A 19,113-nucleotide genomic window follows, 5' to 3' on the forward strand; every position below is an offset into this window, starting at 1 on the left:
AAATTCATTTTCTCATATGTCTTTGTACTATTTTTTCCCCACCAAACCTGATTTATTTTTAATCTATTTTTTCTCTTTGGCATAGGTAAATCACTTGGTTATTTTGAAGGGATGCTCAACTTGGGATATATTTCAATCATTCACTTTCATTTTCTCTGTATAATAACTTACACAGTTGCATTCCTCTGTAATAAATTCCTCCAATGGATCAGAAATAATTTTTTTCTCAGCAATTACATTTTTATGATGGCATCTGTAGGCATCTGCATTTTATCACTTTCAAGATCCAAATTTGGCAATGTAATGCAGGAAATCTATTTATGCAGAATTGCAATGAAAAGAATTTACATCTCTATGTTGTAGACTCTCTTAAGGAGATATAAACTGCTAGCTCATGCTACAGTCATTATGTAATGGAACCATTTATAATCTATTCTGCCACAAAGTATAATTTGCTATGTGTCAGATTCATGTTGAATGTAAACTAAAAGAATTGACTTTCTTAAAATCCTTTATGATAAAAACAATAACAAAATCCTTATGACATGTTAATCTATCAAGTTTTATTTTTTGAGATGAGGACAAATGTTTGTTGTATTTTCTCTTTATTGAAGTCACATTGCTTTACAACACTATGTAAGTTTTAGGTGTGAATCATTAAAAATCAACAAGTGCCCCACCAACTGGGAGAACATTTTTGCACACAACACTAATGATAAAGGACAAAAATCTGCAAAGAGCTGATGAGACTCAGCAACAACAAAGAAAATAATCCAGTCAAAAAATGGGCAGAAGAGCTAAAAAGAAACTTCTCTGAAGAGGAAATGCAAATGGCCAACAGGCATATGAAAAAATGTTCAACATCACTTGCAATCAGGGAAATGCAAATCAAAACTACCATGAGATACCATCTTACACCAGTGAGAATGGCACATATTAAAAAAAACTAGCAACAGCAAATGTTGGCGAGGGTGTGGAGAAAAAGGAACTCTTCTACACTGTTGGTGGGAGTGCAAACTGGTCCAACCACTATGGAGAGCTGTGTGGAGATTTCTGGACCTACTAAACATAGAGCTTCCATATGATCCAGCAATTCCACTCCTAGGTATTTACCCAAAGGACACAGAAACATCAATTCCAAAGAACACCTGCACCCCTATGTTTATAGCAGCACTATTTACAATAGCTAAGCTTTGGAAACAACCCAAATGCCCAAAAATAGATGACTGGATCAAGAAGATGTGGTACATATATACCATGGAATATTACTCAGCATTCAAAAAAGATAAACACATGCAATTTGCAGCAACATGGATGGCGCTGGAAGGGATCATGCTCAGCGAAATAAGCCAAAAAGAAAAAGAAAAATACCGGATGGTCTCACTCATAGCAGGAATCTAGAAAACTTAAATAAGGGACCAGGAAAATGAATAACTATAAGAAAGTGAAAATCAAAATCAACAAAAAACTATGAACCAGAGACACTTTTTGGGGGGTGGGGGCTGGGAGAGGAGGGATTGGGGTCAGAATGGGGGGTTTGCAATTGTATGGGGGAATATAAAAATAAAATTTATTATTTTAAAAAAAAATCAACAAGTGCATTCAGTACATTATGTTTACCACTAAAAGTTCAACTATGTCCTTCTCTCCACACTTGACCCCTTATACTTGATTTATCTTCTCTCCTTTCCCTTCCCTTCTGGTAACTGCTGATTGGTCTTATAGTCTGAAAGCTTATTTTTGTTTTATTTAGTTAATCCTGTTTTTTTCCCCCCCTATATATACTATATATGAGTGAAATCACATAGTGTTTGATTTTCTCCAGCTGACATTTCATTACACACAATACCCTTTAGGTCCATCCATGTTATTGCAAATGCCAGGATTTCACTTTTTTTTTTTTCATTTCAGCTGAGTCATATTCCATTGTATACCATGTATATCATGTCTTCTTCTGTCAATGGCCACTTAGGTTGTTTCCAGCTCTTTGCTATTGTAAATAATGCTGCGGTAAACACAGGTGTGTGTGTGTGTGTGTGTGTGTATCTTTGAATAAGTGTTCTTGTTTTTTGGAAACTACCCAGAAGGGGGATAACTAGATTGTAGAGATTTTCTATTTTTAATTTTCTGAGGACTATTCATCTGCTTTCTATAATGATTGCACCAATTTACTTTCCCACAAACAGTGTGTACCAGGGCTCCCTGTAATATAATACTTGTTGCTTCTTGTCTGTTGTATAATAACCATTTTCAGAGGTGTTGAGGTGATGATAATTCATTGTTGTTGGAATTTTCATTTCTCTAATAATAAGATGATGAACATCTTTTCATGTGACTATTTGCTATCTATGTCTTATTTGAAAAGTATTTATTTAGCTCATCTGCATATTTTTCTGCTATAAATATATTTAAGAAGTAAACATAGAGGTAGGTCAATAGTAATAAACTTTATTTCTCTGGCTTTCACCCTAACTCTTGTAGAATCTCTTGGCCCTTTTCTGATTTCCAGTTCCATAGTTTTCCCCATATATTTCAGGGATTCTCTTTTATATACCCTAGAATTCTCACTGGGTCAAGCTTAGGGATATCTGCAAACCCTTTTAATGGTCAGCATAGGCTAGGTTATGTTGTGATAACCAGACAATCCCTGGATCTCTGAGACTTACCAAAAGTTCATTTCCTCCTCAAGCTATATATCCAATGTGAGTTGGTTGAAGAGGTCTCTGCTTAGTCTGGCCCCTCAAGGACTCAGGCTAATGTAGACTCCATTTCAACATTTATTTCCACTGTTGTTACAGTGGGAGAAAGAAAACATGATGAATCATGCAAGGATACCTAAAGTGTCTACTCAGTGTGATATTTGAGGTCAATAGGAATGATGGATGTGTGATCCTGCTCTGTGTAAAAGAACGGGAATGACTGTCAACAATCCTGATAAGTATTACTCCCCTCCCCCAGCTTGCTTCCTTTTTAGGGGTTCCTTTTTTGTTACATCTCATCTGCTGTCAAATTACCTTTCTTTCCTGGTCACAGCTGACTCTGTGAGGATAGACAACTGATTTATTGGTACTAAATTGTAGGTTGGCAAGAGCCTGTAAAGCAACCTGGCATGACACTTTTACCTCAGGAGCATGATGGGTACTTGGTCCTGTCAATATCTTTTCTTTGGAGAATTGACTCCATATTGGGAGTGAAGCAGCTAGTACTAGGATTACTCAGTTATATCATGTAGAAAGCTGGAAAAAAAAAACACACACACACACACACAAGAAGGTGTGGCGACATGGAGAAGAGTTCTAGTGGAGTAGCTTTCAAGTTTTGATCTACAAATGTCTGCTGTTGAGGGATAATAAAATTACCTCATTACTGGGTTTTCAATAGCGACTTCCAATTTCCAAACCACAGTTTGGTGTCAGAATTATATTCTAGCTTCTGTGACTACTTGCTGTTTCCAGTTCCCTTCAGTACAGGCTACTTGGGTCAGATGCTTGCCTTCCTTATATGCTCTTATTCCCTGGCCTTCTATTTCCTTATCAGTGGCTGAAAGTTCGAAAGAAGTTCCATCAGCAGCAGCAATCCAGAGTTCTTATAATTCCCCTTGCTTATTTATGCTAGAATGGAGGTTTGCCTTCAAAACCTCTCTTCTTCTCTTCCCCTCATCTTCAAATTTTAGAATCTTTGAGTATGACTTACCTGTGTTTCCAAATCAGTTTCTCTGCCATGTTTTTCCACTTATGGGAAACTAGATATTCTCCAACTTTCCATTTTGTCTAACTTCATGTTGCTGATGGTGGATGGTCACCACCAATGATGCCCATTGTGAAACTGGATATGGACAGGCAAGGGTTGTTATGTCCTAATGCCTCCAAAGCTGCCAAAGCTCCTCGAGGTAGAACACTAGGTTCCTACAGAAGGAGGAGATGTCTCATTCTGTTGCGTGGGCTATGAGAAGTAATGCTTGAGCCAAGAGTCATGCAGAATTTCTTATGAAGTTAATCCCTTTCAGTTTTCCCCAAATCTCTCCGCTCTTCTTGTTTGAGTCAAAACCAGTCCAAGTGGCTGGATGGTAAGCAGTTTTTCCTAACTCTTCCAAGCATCATGTTTTTCTTACTTCCCTGGCTCCTGTTCAGGACCTCTTTGCCACATCCATCTCACAATAAAATTTCTTTCTCCTCTCCTTCAGCCAAGGGAAAATAAATTTTAAAAGAGCAATCATGCATATCAATTTATATAAATAGATGCCTAGATACCAAAGGGTTCATTTCTCATTCTTCCAGGGGTAGATCTGATTGACTTCCAGGTGGCAGAGGGAGGAAATGCTTTGGCTTGTTAGCTTCCTAGAATATAATTGCCTTTGTTCTTTCAGAAAAGAATTCAAGTTTTATTTTTTTGTGGTTGTGTTTTGTCATTTTATAGGTCATTTTAAATGAGTATGATGCCATTTGTACTCTAAGCTTTATTGATTATTATTTTATCCTTATTGATTATTTTATAAATAAAATTTATATCAGCTTTAATGAAGATTAATCAAGGTTCCAAGGAAATCTTAAAGACAAATCTGCACACATACCATATTCTTGTATATTACTTTATAGGCATATATTAGAGTTTTGACTTTAACCACTAACCTTAAAAATACCAAATTAAATTTTTTTTAGCACACAGGCTTAAGTTTCAATAAGCATAAGATTTATTTTATGGTAGGATGAAGAAATAAAATAAATTCTACCTCAAAAGGGCTTCAAAGTTGAAGGTTATTAAGTGTAGAGTTGATTCTAATAGAGTGCATTCTTCAATTTCTGCATTCTTTACTGCCAGAAAACTGGTCCCTTGGGAAAATTGTTAGGCTACAGTATTCCTTAGGAGACAAATAGTTGAGAAAAGGGAAGCTGCTCTTTAAATTAAAATAAGGATTAAAAAAACTGGTAGCTAATTGATTAAAATGTCAGGAATCCAGTGGGAGTTACATGGCTGAGCATACAAGGAATATCACGCTTGCTTCTTGAATCTGGAAGCTTTGGGATTAACTGTGGATTGATGTCAGTCTTTGCCTGTGCTTTACCTCTTCTCAGCTTGCTCCCTAGACCTTTTATTCTATCAGACTCTGATATTCTTTTTTTTCACTCCTACATTGCTGCCCTGTTTTTCTGACCACCTCCAATTCACTCTGCTTCTGTTAATACTTTATCTTTCAGTCATAGCTCATCTTTTCCACCACAAATTCAGACTGATCACAGAGATAGCCACTTCTAACTTAGCTATGGTATAAGATATTTCTCTTATAAATTGATTCAGTGGGCAGCCAGGTGGTATAGACTGATAAGCTTAGATTCACTTGCCTTTTTAGTGGAAAATGCTAGATTGATGGGAACAATTGTGGTGTAGTTGGGCAAAGGAGGAGTCAATAGCTCTCTAGATGTGATCATTTTCACTGCTAGAGTTGTGATTCTATTTTCCATAGAACCCAGGGGCTATTTCAGAATACCCAGCATGTCTTAGAACATACTCCTGAAGCTCCATGACTCTAGACCAGTAGTCAGCAACCTTTTTCTGTACAGGCCCAGACAGTGAAGAGTTTTAACTTTGACATCCATAGGGTCTCTCTTGCAACTATTCTGCTGTTATAGTTTAAAAGGACCCATAGACAATATGTAAACAAATGGATGTGTTCCAATAAAACTTTGTTTAGAAACACTGGCAAGTGGCCAGATTTAATTCCAAGTACTTAATGTGCAGCTCCTTGCTCAAGACTCACCATTTTTTATTGGGATTCTTTGCATTCACTAATTAAGGAAAGGTGGGAATGGGTAACAGCCTACACACAGTTGGTAGCCCCCTGTGAGATAAATTATGATGCAGTGATTTGTGGCAAGTCCTGTGGAGACACAAAAGTCTCACTTGGGGCAAGAATGCTAAGTAGTCAATTTAGAAAATTCTTGTTCCTGTTGAGATCCCAGGCTGCACATTTAAAATCACCTGGGGAGCTTTGAAAATCCCAAAGCCCATGTTACATAGACAACCAATTAAAACAGAATCTTTGGGATAAGGACCAAAGATTTAAAACCTCCAGGTGATTACGATATGACAACCATTGTGCTGGCAGTTATATTTACAATAGTGAGCATGGTTCTCTCGGCCCAAGGCCTGCCCAGAGAATGGTACCTCTTCTATGTCTTTTTAATGGGGTTGGGTAGTCCTCATCTGGAATAAATTTATAGGGGACGACTGGATTAGCCTTCTGCATCAACTCTTTGTTCATGCTCAGTTTTCCTCCTAGGTCTCAGTAGCTCTATTAGTACCAGTTCTAGGGAAACTACTAGGTCTTGGATCCATATTCTGCAGCTCTCCCCTACTGAGGAATCCACTACTAGGTAGCATATGGAGCCATGTATGGACTAGGTTATGGTGGAAACTAGGATTTTAGTACCCGTGGCATTCTTGGTTTTGGTGCATTTTGCTTGGGGTGGAGGAAGCGACGGTCAGGAAGAGATTCATAATGCACAAGCCTGAAATTATGATGTGCTGCCATGTCACATGAAGAAGCTGACATTTACAATCATCTGTACCAGTGCTTTTCCTCTTGGTTAGGGCTTATGATTCTCCCAAGATGTCTTATCTTACCTTGGTTTCAATGGATTCAGTGGTGAGTTAGACCCTTAAGTCCCACCTACATCCTCCCTCAAATGTTCAGCTTCTGCCGTAGCCTCATTTTGCTCCTCACCATGGTGGGCACAGGACAGGCCCAACAGTTTTCAACATAGCCACATTTTGATGTCATTTAGGGTATGTAGGATGGCATGGATCTCCTCCATGCCTCTTGGGGATCAAGAGTAGCTTAGGAAAGCTGAGCTGTCTTTCCTTCTATCTGTTTAAACTGTTGATGCCAAGATTACATTGTGCCTACACCAGAGTTTTTGCATGGAAGCTCATGAAACAGAGATAAATGGAAGCTTATTCCAAAGATAAATGGAACCCAGATCTCTCTGCTTTCAGTTTTTCCCAAGTCAGGCTAACGCAGCTCTGGGGAAGCCCAGCAAGGGAAATAAGAACATATTTGTCCCTTCTACCTGTTGGGTCTGTTGGACTTAAGTGAGGAGAGCTTCTCTACTTCATTTTCCTTATGTCACTAGATCCTTTTAATAAAACTCTATAAATTAGATCTAGCTTTTTCTAAACGGTAGTTAAGAGAATTTAGAAAATGGTTTCTCTTTCTCTAATGGCTTCATAATTATTTTTTATGACCTCAAGAAAATCGGCTTGAGGGCCTCCCCGGTGGCTCAATGGGTTAAACGCAGTGCTGTGAAGCTGTCTGTAGCCTCTGCAGCGCCGGTTCGATTCCTAGCTGCCCGGGGAGAAACCCACATGGCTTGGCAAACCTCTCCTGCCTCACCCGCTGCTCCCCTCAGCAGTGTCTTTGGTCTGTCTGCCAGTTCTGTTCCCCGCTCTGTCTCTGGTGAATCCTCTCAACCTCCTGCACATCTGGCCTATACCCCAGTTCTTGTATAAATAAATAAATCTTAAAAAAAAAAAAAAGAAAATCAGCTTGAAACTCAAAGATGGTCCATAATATTTTGTTCTATCTGCTCTCTGTTTCTCTGGCATAATAGACCTCATGGCTCAGATGTTCAATACTGACAAAATATTATCCATATTTACATTCTGCAAAGAAGTGTTAAATTGATGGAATGCAATAATTTTATAATTAAGGGATTAGGATAATATGTGGATGACTTGAAGAAACAACTTCAGTGGACCATAGATCAAGTATTGGCTAATAAAATTTTAGCTTGGTGAATTATATTTAATTTTTTATTAAAAAATGAGTCAAAAATGGCCTTTTTGACTTAAAGACAATCCTGACAAATGAGGTACACACAATCAACTTTATTTTTTAAAGTGAAGTAGAATTGAAATATAACATTATATTAATTTCAAGTGTACAACATAATTATTTGATATTTGTATATATTGCAAAGTGATCAACCACAGCTAGTCTAGTTAACATCTGTCTCCATACGTTGCTACACACTTTTTTCCCTTGTGATAAGAATTTTTAAGGCCTGTTCTATTAGCAACTTTCAAATATACAGTATAGTATTGTTAACTGTGGTCACCATACTGTATATTATGCCCCTTGGATTTATTTATTCTGCAAGTGAAAGTTTGTGCCTTTGACCCTCCTCACCCATTTCACCCACCCCACCCTCCTGCATTCAATAGATTCTTTGTGTTTATGAGCCTGTTAATTTTTTTTAAACATTCCACTTAAGTGAAATCATATGGCATTGTCTTTCTGTGTCTGAATTGTTTCACTCAGCATAATGCCATCAAGGACCACCCATTTTATTCCTAATAATAAGATTCTTTAATTTTTTTTTAAAGTATTGAGTGCAAATTGATTCAAATAGGGCAATGCCAGATTAGAAGCGGGACCTCCCTGGTGGCGCAGGAGGTTGAGCGCCGCACTGTGAAGCTCTTCGCAGCCTCTGCAGCACGGGTTCGATCCCGGCCGGCTGGGGGGAATCCCACATGGTGCGGCAGACCTCTCCTGCCTTGCCTGCTGCTCCCCTCAGCAGTGTATTTTGGTCTGTCTGCCTGTTCCTTTCCCCGCTCTGTCTCTGGTGAATCCTCTCACCCTCCCACGCATCTGGCCTGTACCCCAGTTCTTATATAAAAATAAATAAATCTTTAAAAAAAAAATTAGAAGTGGTTAGGGCCATTCCACAGATCACAATTTCTGCTTTCAATGACTAAATATTATTCCATTGTAAGTATATTTGTCATAAATATACCATATTTTCTTTATCCATCCATTCATTGATGGACACTTTGGTTGTTTCCACATCTTGATAATGCTGCAATGAACATGGTGGTACATATATCTTTTCAAATCAGTGTCTTTGTTTTCTTCAGATAAAAGCACATATGTAGAATTACTGGGTTATATGGTAGTTCTATTTTTAACCTATTGAGGAACCCCCATACTGTTTCCCATAGTCATCACACCAATTTACATTTCCATTAACAATGTGTGAGGGTTACCTTTTCTCTCCTTCCTTGCCAACACTTGTCATTGCTTGTCTTTTTGATAATAACCATTCTATTAGGTGTATGAGATGACCTCTCATCATACCTGATGATTAGTTATGCTGAGCACATTTTCTTGTACCAGTTGGCCGGCCACCTGTATGTCTTTCTTGGAAAAATGTCTATTCAGATCCTCTGCCCATTTTTTAGTCAGATTGTTTAGTTGCTTTTAAATTGCATGATTTCTTTATGTATTTCAAACATTAACCCCTTAGGAGATATACGATTTGAAAATATTTTTTTTCCATTGAGTAGATTGCCTTTTCATTTTTTTGATGAATTCTCTTGTGTGTTTAAATCAATTTAAAACTGAGCATCCACATTTAATTTGTTTATGGGCTGTATTTAAATCACATTGTTTTGCTTTAAAATCTTGCTCATAGAACCCTACAAAAAGTCAATACTTTCTCCTGTGGGCTTCCTTAATATTTATCTCTTATATGTGATGAGCAGGTGATTATATGTTTTGTTCCTTGGATACTTATCCTTCAATAAAAAAGAGTTTTGAGTCAGAGAGCAGGTTGGTATCTCTCTTATTACCAACTGGATCTTAGTCATCTTTATTTTTTAACTGGTTAAGATATTGTTTTGAACATAGTATGTGTTTAATAAATGTTTATTGGCTTGAGATGAGCTAAAAGACCATCATGGTTGGTTTGGGGGGAGTGAAGAATGTTAATTGGCTGCTATGCATTTTCTGAGTTTCCAACATTTCCATCTTCCCCAACGCTTGTTAGCACATTATGGTAATTTTTGATAGGAAATAAGAAATAGTTGAAATTATCAATGACTTGAAGAAGGGACCACACACAACCCCCCTCCTCCAATCCTTATAAGACTGGATAAGATCTTTTACTTGGAAAGATCACCAATTTTACTTATCTATACACAATTTTATTTTGCTACCTTTCTAATTTTCAGAATTCTCCTTGAAGTTTTTAGCTAATTAACATGGCTTAAATTTCTTATATTTTATTTCATCCATTAAAATGAATTCAAGGAAGCAAAGGTAGCCACAAAGGCTCCTGTGAGCTCTAGGGAAAGAGAAGGAAGAAGGTTAAAATTTAGTGTTTTAGCTAATAAACAAGAGAAGAGATGGCTGTTAACATGGCCTTTTCACACTACAGTGATAGAATTAAAAAAAGAAGTTTGGGGAAGAAAACATGGCTTTAGAATATAAAGGTGTTACCAAAGTTAGCAATGGAGAACATCTACAGTGCTAGAGTCTGAGTTAAGCAAGTAGTTGCTGTACAGATGCCACAAATGAAAGCAAATCACAACTGCACACCATATTCTGCAATGCTCTTATTGTATATCAGCTTTGGTTTATAAAATGATAGCTTGGTTCACTAAACATATTAATTTAATTTTCAGTGTCTTTGGAGCATCTGGAGAAGCATGTCTGAATTAGGACATGTCTGAATTAGGAAAGATTAAAAAGCATTTTCCCTATAAATTTTAATATATAAATATTATATACCATTGAAAAGATACCTGTTTTATTTTTTTTTCAATTTCCAGTGTTCAGAATTAATAGAGCGAGGAATTTCTTCTTTTCATTATTACTTGAAGTCTCTGATTTAGGACCATTTTAATAGGTATTCTATTCCTGTATCAATGATAAAGGTGTGTCTGCAACCTAGTACAGATTTATAGACTGAAGAAAATCAAGTAAGTAAATCAAGCTCTCTGAGAGCTGCAAGGTTGGAACTGAAGATTTTTCATATGAGAGGAACCCCCTAAGATATGAGAATGAGGGAAAGGAGAGGTTTGTGCATTAGTGACAAATAGAAAAGTTAGCAAGACATGGGTTTGGATTTTACATCAAAAATCATCTTTGTTGTTAATTCCAACTGAAGCTTTGGTGTTCCTTACACAAGGAACTGTGTAAGTTTTGTTACTGGAAAGGAAAATGAGGAAACGGGAATTGTTTTTCAGAATACCTTGAAAGTTCATTTTACTGGTTAATGATACTCCTTCAAGAGATGGAAAACTTTTTCAAGAATATGTGCACCCACATCCCTCAGTGCAAATCATCTACAATCATGAGTCATAGTCACTGATGAGAGTTAGTTGAATTTTGTAGGTGATTTTGATGGTAAAAAATTTTCGTTTTCTTTTTCCCCCACAGGGTTACCAAGCCATATTTATATTCCAAAATAAAACAAATCATTGCAAATGTCACTTGACTTTAGTTTAACCAATATTAGATGCTTATATTGGAGTATTTTGAAAGAAGACATATGTATAAATGATTTATAAATGTGAATAACTTGTAAATTGTAATTGCATTTATTTTTATGGAAGTACAATGTTCTTATACAGTGTTCTTTTCATATTTCTTACTTCTCCAGAATGTATTGTAAGGAACAAAGCATTTCTGGAATGCTCATTTTAATTTCAAAGATCAGGCTATTCTATGGAAAACATTTGGTGCATGAAGGATCTGAACAATAATAGAGGAATGTTCAGTGGGAAGCAGCATGAATTGTGGCACTTAAAATACATTCTGAAGGAATATTTTAGATAATGATATGTATTCTTCATTTTGAACAAAGGTTTTAAACTAGAGCCTGTGATTTTTCATAATCTGGACAAATATCTTATAACCTAATATATAAATGAGACCGACAATAGTAAGATAGTTGCCTTTTGGAGTATGTGAAAACCATATAATAAATCTTAACTTTATATAATACGTGACAAATGCATGTGGCCTTTTTTTTGACTGCTTGTAAAGTGTGTAGAATGTACTTTATCAACTGCCTTCATCCCATTTAGCATGGGGCATGCTAAGAGCAAGATAATGGTGCACTCAGAAAGAACACTTTTGACAAGGATCCCATAACAGATTCTCTACATCCATGTGGGGAATGGACTAGAAAGTACACATTAAATATCAACTAATATTTGTGTCTTAATATTCGCAAAACATTTTATATGATTTAAGTTCCATACAATATTATAGGATCATAGGTTTATTCTCATTTCCCCAATGAGAAAACAAAGACTTACAGCAAGACACTCCACTGTGGGTTGTGGACATGGGAATAAAACAGAAGGTCTAATGGAAAGGGGAGGAAAATTGAAGAGCAGACAAAAATTATTTTCATCTACACATTTCTCCATAGTTTGTAAGTTTCTACCTAAAAACTGGGTCCAGATATCCAAGTAGGTATTTAAGAGACAAAAACAAGCAAAATATCTAAGGCTGCAGAGCAAGAAGGGTTATGTGTGTATGTCTGTTTTCATTACTCAGCATTCAAAAAAGATAAACACATGCAATTTGCAGCAACATGGATGGCGTTGGAAGGGATCATGCTCAGCGAAATAAGCCAAAAAGAAAAAGAAAAATACCGGATGGTCTCACTCATAGCAGGAATCTAAAAAACTTAAATAAGGGACCAGGAAAATGAATATAAGAAAGTGAAAATCAAAATCAACAAAAAACTATGAACCAGAGACACTTTTTGGGGGGGGGGGGGCGGGAGGGGAGGGATTGGGGTCAGAATGGAGCGTTTGCAATTGTATGGGGGAATATAAAAATAAAATTTATTATTTAAATTAAAAAAAATAAAATAAGAACTAAAAAACAAAAAAACCAAAAAACAAAGATGTGCTTTGTCATTGTGATAAGTATTGGATATTTGATGACAGGTGAAAGTCTTGCTTTCTCTTTCATGTTCTCTCTCTCTCCTTTCTCTTTCTCTCTCCCCACCACTTCCTCCTTTCACTCCTCCCCCAGCAGTATTTTATTTTTACCAATTAATTAATTTTTTAATAATTGAGGTATAATTGCTATATATTAGTATCAGGTGTGTATAACATAATGATTTTATATTTGTTTTTTTTCTCATTTTCTTTTTTAAAATGTATTAATTTTTTTCAATTTTTTACATCATTATTCATTTTTAAACAATATTTGCTTCCCCCCACCCCCTCAGGTGTAGTTCCCATGAGTGTCCTTCACCAATGCACCTGTGCACCTCAGTCCCCTGTGCTCCTCCTCCCTCCCTCTGATCCCTCTCCATCCTCCTCCCCTGCAGGATGTCTCTGATTTATAATTGTCCTTTTTTGCTTTGTTGTGCTTTGTACTGTTACTATTTTTTTTTACACTGATATCTTTTTTTGGTTCCCCTGTATTCCTGCTATAAGTGAAACCATCTGATATTTTTCTTTTTCCTCTAGCTCATTTCACTGAGCATAATTCCTTCTAGTTCCATCCATGTTGCTGCGAATGGTATGAGTTTATCTTTTTTGATTGCTGAATAATATTCCATTGTGTATATATGCCACATCTTCTTGATCCAGTCATCTATTTTTGGGCATTTGGGTTGTTTCCAGGTTTTACCTATTGTAAATAGTGCTGCAATAAACATAGGTGTCCAGGTGTTCTTTTGAAATGATTCGATATTTGTATATGTTGTACAAATGAGCACTATAGTAAGTCTAGTTACCATCTGTCATTATACAGCGTTACATTTTTTTCCTTTTGAAGACACCTTCTAAGATCTGTTCCCTTAGAAACTTACAAATATGCAATACAGTATTATTAACTATAGTCACCATGCTGTGAATTACATTCCTGTGATTTATTTATTTCATAAGTAGTTGTTTATGATCTTTTGACCCCTTTACCATTTCACACACACACCCATGCCTCTGTCAATCTGTTCTCTATAATAATGAGCTTGGAATTTTTTTTTGTAGTTTTCTTTTTAGATTCCACATATGTGTATCTGTCTATCAATCATCTTTTATTGTTGTCATCACCTGTATCATATTTTTAAGTCGTTCATGCATTGACAACTTAGCTTGCTTCCATTTCTTGGTTATTATGAAAAATGCTGCAATGAACAAGGGAGGAGTTTCAGATAAATACAAGTTTCAGATCTTCTATTTTAAATGCTGGATACAGTGCCTTCCTGGTGGTGCAAGGGTTAAAGTCTCAGCACTATTAAGCTAGTGCCTGCCACTGTGGCATGAGTTTGATTCCTGGCCAGGGAGCTGACCCACATGGCGCAGCTGACCATTCCTATCTGGCCCGCTGCTCCCCTCAGCAGTGTATTTCAGTCAATCAGCTTCTTCTGCTCCTCACTCTGTCTTTGGTGAATCCTCTCATTCCCCACAAATCTGGCCTACCCCCCAGTTCTTCTATGCATAAATAAATAAAATAAATCCTTAAAAAAATAAATACTGGATATAAGGTTTTTCTTTTTCCCCAAGGGTATCTTCAAGTTTTGCTTCCGAAAATGTTAACCATTGGAGTCTAAGGTTTAATTAAAAAATGGAGCACGAGTTTGATCCCCAGCCGGCCGGGAAGCTACCCACATGGCACAGCAGACCTCTCCTGTCTCGCCCACTGCTCCCCTCAGCAATGTGTTTCAGTTGTTCTGCCTGTTCTGTTCCCTGCTCTGTCTCTGGTGAATCCTCTTACCCCCCACCCCCGCACCTCTGGCCTGTACCCCAGTTCTTTTATGTATAAATAAAATCTTTAAAAAATGGTTATCTTTCACAACATAGTTTTGTATGAGGTTTTGTTTCCAAATATAGATGCTTAATTTCTATCTCTAATAATTTATAATGAATTTATTCTTATTTATGACAAATTGCAAAAGTAATACATGCTCATTATTAACATTTAAGACAATTCAAAATACAGACTATTTTGAATAGTCTTTTCAAAATATCCTATTCATTAATCCATTTTTATAATAAATGTTTATTGAATATCACTTTGTGTATTATTCTGGATGCTAGAGAACAAAACACATTTCTTTTCATGGAGCTTATAAATTAATATTTGGTGTATGCAACAAACATATAAATAAATGAAAGATCTTAGATTCTATACATGTTTTGAAGACATATAAAGTAGTGATATGATACAATGGGATGGGATACAGGGGGGTTGATGTGATACATTGGGAGAGATGAGGATGAGTGATCAGGAGGCCTCTGGAGTGGGGAAATTGAGTAGAATGTGTTTGAGAGGCCCAATGAATAAGGGAAGAGTATAGGAGGCAGCTATGAGATGTTACAAGGGGCTTGGATGGAGGTTATAGTAAGAATTTGGGCCTTGTTCCCCATAGCTAACTACTGTTTTCTATGTTTAGAATGCTCCCTTCACCCTGTATTAGTAATCTCTTTTTTTAATCTGAATAGATTAATATTTAATTATAATAGTTTTTGCCATCCTCTTGACATAGATTGCCTTGACTTTTGGGGAGGTAACAGCTCTACTGGGAATGAATTGTATGCCTATGAAATACCATCTTTTGTTCTTGGCTGTGGTATCTCAGAACTGTGTTTTCCTTTCAGTTTGTCTGATAACTGACTTACATTTTTTGATTTTAGGTTACTACACTTGTAAATTGCCCCCAGAATCCTTCTAACAGGAAAAAGGGACGTTCAAAGAGAGCCAGAGTTCTTCTAGCTTCTGTGGAGGAAGCAACTTGGAATTTATTAGACAAAGGAGAGAAAATTGCCCAGGAAGCCACAGTGTTAAAGGAAGAGCTTGCCGCTGCACTTGAGGATGTACGCAGAGAAAGTGAGTACTTTCCTGCTGGTCAGGAGCACAGTGTGTATCCTCAGGGTGTCAGTTGCCAAATTAGATTTGTGAGTATTTTTTCTTGATTTGAGTTTATTAGTCTTTTGTAGAACTCTGAGGATCTAGCTGTTGCAGGCCGAGTGGTTGCAGGCCGAGTGGTTGGTTAGGCAACTCAAGACTTGGAGTCCTTCTCCTGGTTCTTCCTTTCAGTTGTTCAGTCTTTCCTTTCCTTTCCTTTCCTTTCCTTTCCTTTCCTTTCCTTTCCTTTCCTTCTTTCCTTTCCTTCCTTTCCTTTCCTTTCCTTTCCTTTCCTTTCCTTTCCTTTCCTTTCCTTTCCTTTCCTTTCCTTTCCTTTCCTTTCCTTTCCTTTCCTTTCCTTTCCTTTCCTTTCCTTTCCTTTCCTTTCCTTTCCTTTCCTTTCCTTTCCTTTCCTTTCCTTCCCTTTCTCCCTTTCTCCTCTCTCTCTCTCTCTCTCTCTCTCTCTCTCTTTCTCTCTTTCCTTTATTTATTTTTTTAAGATTTATTTATTTATACAAGAGCTGGGGTACAGGCCATAGGCACAGGAGGGTGAGAGGATTCACCAGAAACAGAACAGGGAGCAGAACAGGCAGACTGACCAAAAGAGCTGCTGAGGGGAACAGGGGGCGAGACAGGAGAGGTCTGCCTCGCAATAAGGGTATATCCCTGCCTGGGGAATCGAACCCACTGCAGAGGCTGTGGACAGCTTCACAGTGCTGCACTCAACCTGCTGTGCTACCAGGGAGGCCCAGTTGTTCAGTCTTTCCAGGCATCTTCTTCCCCTTATCAAGCTGTAATTTATCCATAATAAAAAAAGAAAAGAGAACTGTATCCTTTTCATTATACTCTACATTGAGAAATGACTAATGAAGCTGAAGACATATTTTCTATTCATAAATAAATCATAAATTTCCCTGTAAACATTTGCAGATAGGTGTTTCAGACCTGACCACCTCAGAATATAATTTTTATATTTTGATTTTCTGGAGGTTTAAGATTTTCTGAACTTAAAAAAAAAAGCTTCGTATAAACAATTTATAACTTATATTGCTGCTTTGTTAATATTATGTAATAAAGTGTGTTTCATCTTTTGATACCTTTACTTACAATAACACAACAGTTACCTACTGAATATAAGCTTAATTCACTGGCTACTTTAGAGAGACTTGCTCAACAGTCCTTGGTCAATGAATAATTTTATCCATTAGTTTTCTGTGAGGAACTATTTAAATTTTCCTCTTCAACTTTGTAAAAGAAACTTGGGGTATTCAAATATTTCCCTCCCTTCATCCCCAGCATAATCTAAAAATAATGAGGAAAACTTTGCTAAATAATTAAAATGATTACACTAGCCACAATGAACTTTAGGTCAAATGTGTGTATGTGTTGGGGGGGGTATTTGTTTTTTACATTATGTATAGTTTATATATTTTTAGGAATTCTCTGGACAATATATAGAAAACATAATGCCCAGGATAATTCAAAATGAATGTCATTCCTCTCTGCTCAATACTCTTTCAGCTGTGGTCCCATCATCCACTTAGGCACCAAATTCCATTGAGATTCTTTGTTCTCATTCCATCCTTTCTTCCAGTTAATATCTAAATTCAGCAAGTCCCATCTCTTTTTGTCTCTCATATCCATTCCCTCTTCTCCATTCCTAATGTCACCTCCGAAATTCAGCATTAGTATGTTAGCCTTGCTCTATTCCCAAGTTAAGCATATCTTTTAAAATATATTCATTTTTACTTCCCTGCTTAAAATCATGTTTATTAACTTTAGAAGGGCTAGAAGGACTCTCTTTCTGGATAAAATTTCAAACTCCTTGCCATTTCATGATTTGGCTTTATCATTCTCATTTCCTGATTATATCCCCTTCAAAGTTTCCCCCAAAGAACAACTTCCAGTATCTTGAGTAGTCCATATTACTTTATATTTCTGTGTCTTTGTTAACAGCTACTTGGGATTGTCCTTCTCATGGGCTAATTATTATTCATGCAGGAAAGTTCGTTCCAAATTATCTTTTTACAAGTATTTGTTGACTCTTTGATGCTGATTTAGATGCCCCTTATCTGTGTCCCTACAGAGGGTGATCTCTCTTTCTCTGTGCACCAAATACTGATTAACTTGTTCAATAAATCTTTTTTTTTAATTTAAAGATTTATTTATTTATTTATACAAGCCCTGGGCACAGTCAGAAGTGCGGGAGGGTGAGAGAATTCACCAGAGCCAGAGTGGGGAGAACAGGCAGAAGGACCAAAGTACACTGCTGATGGGAGCAGCGGGCAGCAGGAGAGGTCTGCGCACCATGTGGGACCCTTGCATGGCCGCCAGGGATAGAACCGGCACTGCAGAGGCTGCGGGCAGCCTCGCAACCCAGTGCTCAACCACTGCGCCACCGGGGAGGCCCTGTTCAATAAATCTTTTTTTTTTTTTTTAATAAATTTTATTGTTATATTCCCCATACAATTGCAGCCCCCCCATTCTGACCCCAATCCCTCCCCTCCCACCCCCGCCCCCCTAAAAGTGTCTCTGGTTCATAGTTTTTTGTTGATTTTGATTTTCACTTTCTTATAGTTATTCATTTTCCTGGTCCCTTATTTAAGTTTTCTAGATTCCTGCTATGAGTGAGACCATCCGGTATTTTTCTTTTTCTTTTTGGCTTATTTCGCTAAGCATGATCCCTTCCAGCGCCATTCATGTTGCTGCAAATTGCATGTGTTTATCTTTTTTGAATGCTGAGTAATACTCCATGGTATATATGTACCACATCTTCTTGATCCAGTCATCTATTTTTGGGCATTTGGGTTGTTTCCAAAGCTTAGCTATTGTAAACAGTGCTGCTATAAACATAGGGGTGCAGGTGTTCTTTGGAATTGATGTTTCTGTGTCCTTTGGGTAAATACCTAGGAGTGGAATTGCTGGATCATATGGAAGCTCTATGTTTAGTAGGTCCAGAAATCTCCATACAGCTTTCCACAGTGGTTGGACCAGTTTGCACTCCCACCAACAGTGCAGAAGAGTTCCTTTTTCTCCACACCCTCGCCAACATTTGTTGTTGCTAGTTTTTTTAATATGTGCCATTCTCACTGGTGTAAGATGGTATCTCATGGTAGTTTTGATTTGCATTTCCCTGATGACAAGTGATGTTGAACATTTTTTCATATGCCTGTTGAACATTTGCATTTCCTCTTCAGAGAAGTTTCTTTTAAGCTCTTCTGCCCATTTTTTGACTGGATTATTTTCTTTGTTGTTGTTGAGTCTCATCAGCTCTTTGCAGATTTTTGTGATCAGTCCTTTATCATTAGTGTTGGGTGCAAAAATGTTCTCCCAGTTGGTGGGGTTTCTCTTTGTTTTTGTTACCTGTTCAATAAATCTTGACTCTTAATTCCCAGAGGGTTGCAAGTATCAGGTCCCTTTTTTTTTTTTTTTTTATTAGCAATACCTGACACATAACA

At 37.1% G+C, this 19,113-nt stretch overlaps 1 protein-coding gene across 2 annotated transcripts in view; it reads left to right on the plus strand.

Moving 5' to 3' along the window:
• Positions 1-19,113, plus strand: part of CTNNA3 (catenin alpha 3) — a 1,457,807-nt gene that overhangs the window by 87,572 nt on the left and 1,351,122 nt on the right. For both annotated transcript variants that reach the window (XM_054690496.1, XM_054690495.1), the window contains exon 3: positions 15,445-15,637. In XM_054690496.1, coding sequence (XP_054546471.1) covers positions 15,445-15,637 — 193 coding nt within the window. The remainder of the gene's footprint in view (positions 1-15,444; positions 15,638-19,113) is intronic.

This window comes from Talpa occidentalis, unplaced genomic scaffold, assembly GCF_014898055.3.
Source record: "Talpa occidentalis isolate TD23 unplaced genomic scaffold, MPIMG_talOcc4v2.1 talOcc4.8, whole genome shotgun sequence".
Taxonomy (NCBI): Eukaryota; Metazoa; Chordata; class Mammalia; order Eulipotyphla; family Talpidae; genus Talpa; species Talpa occidentalis.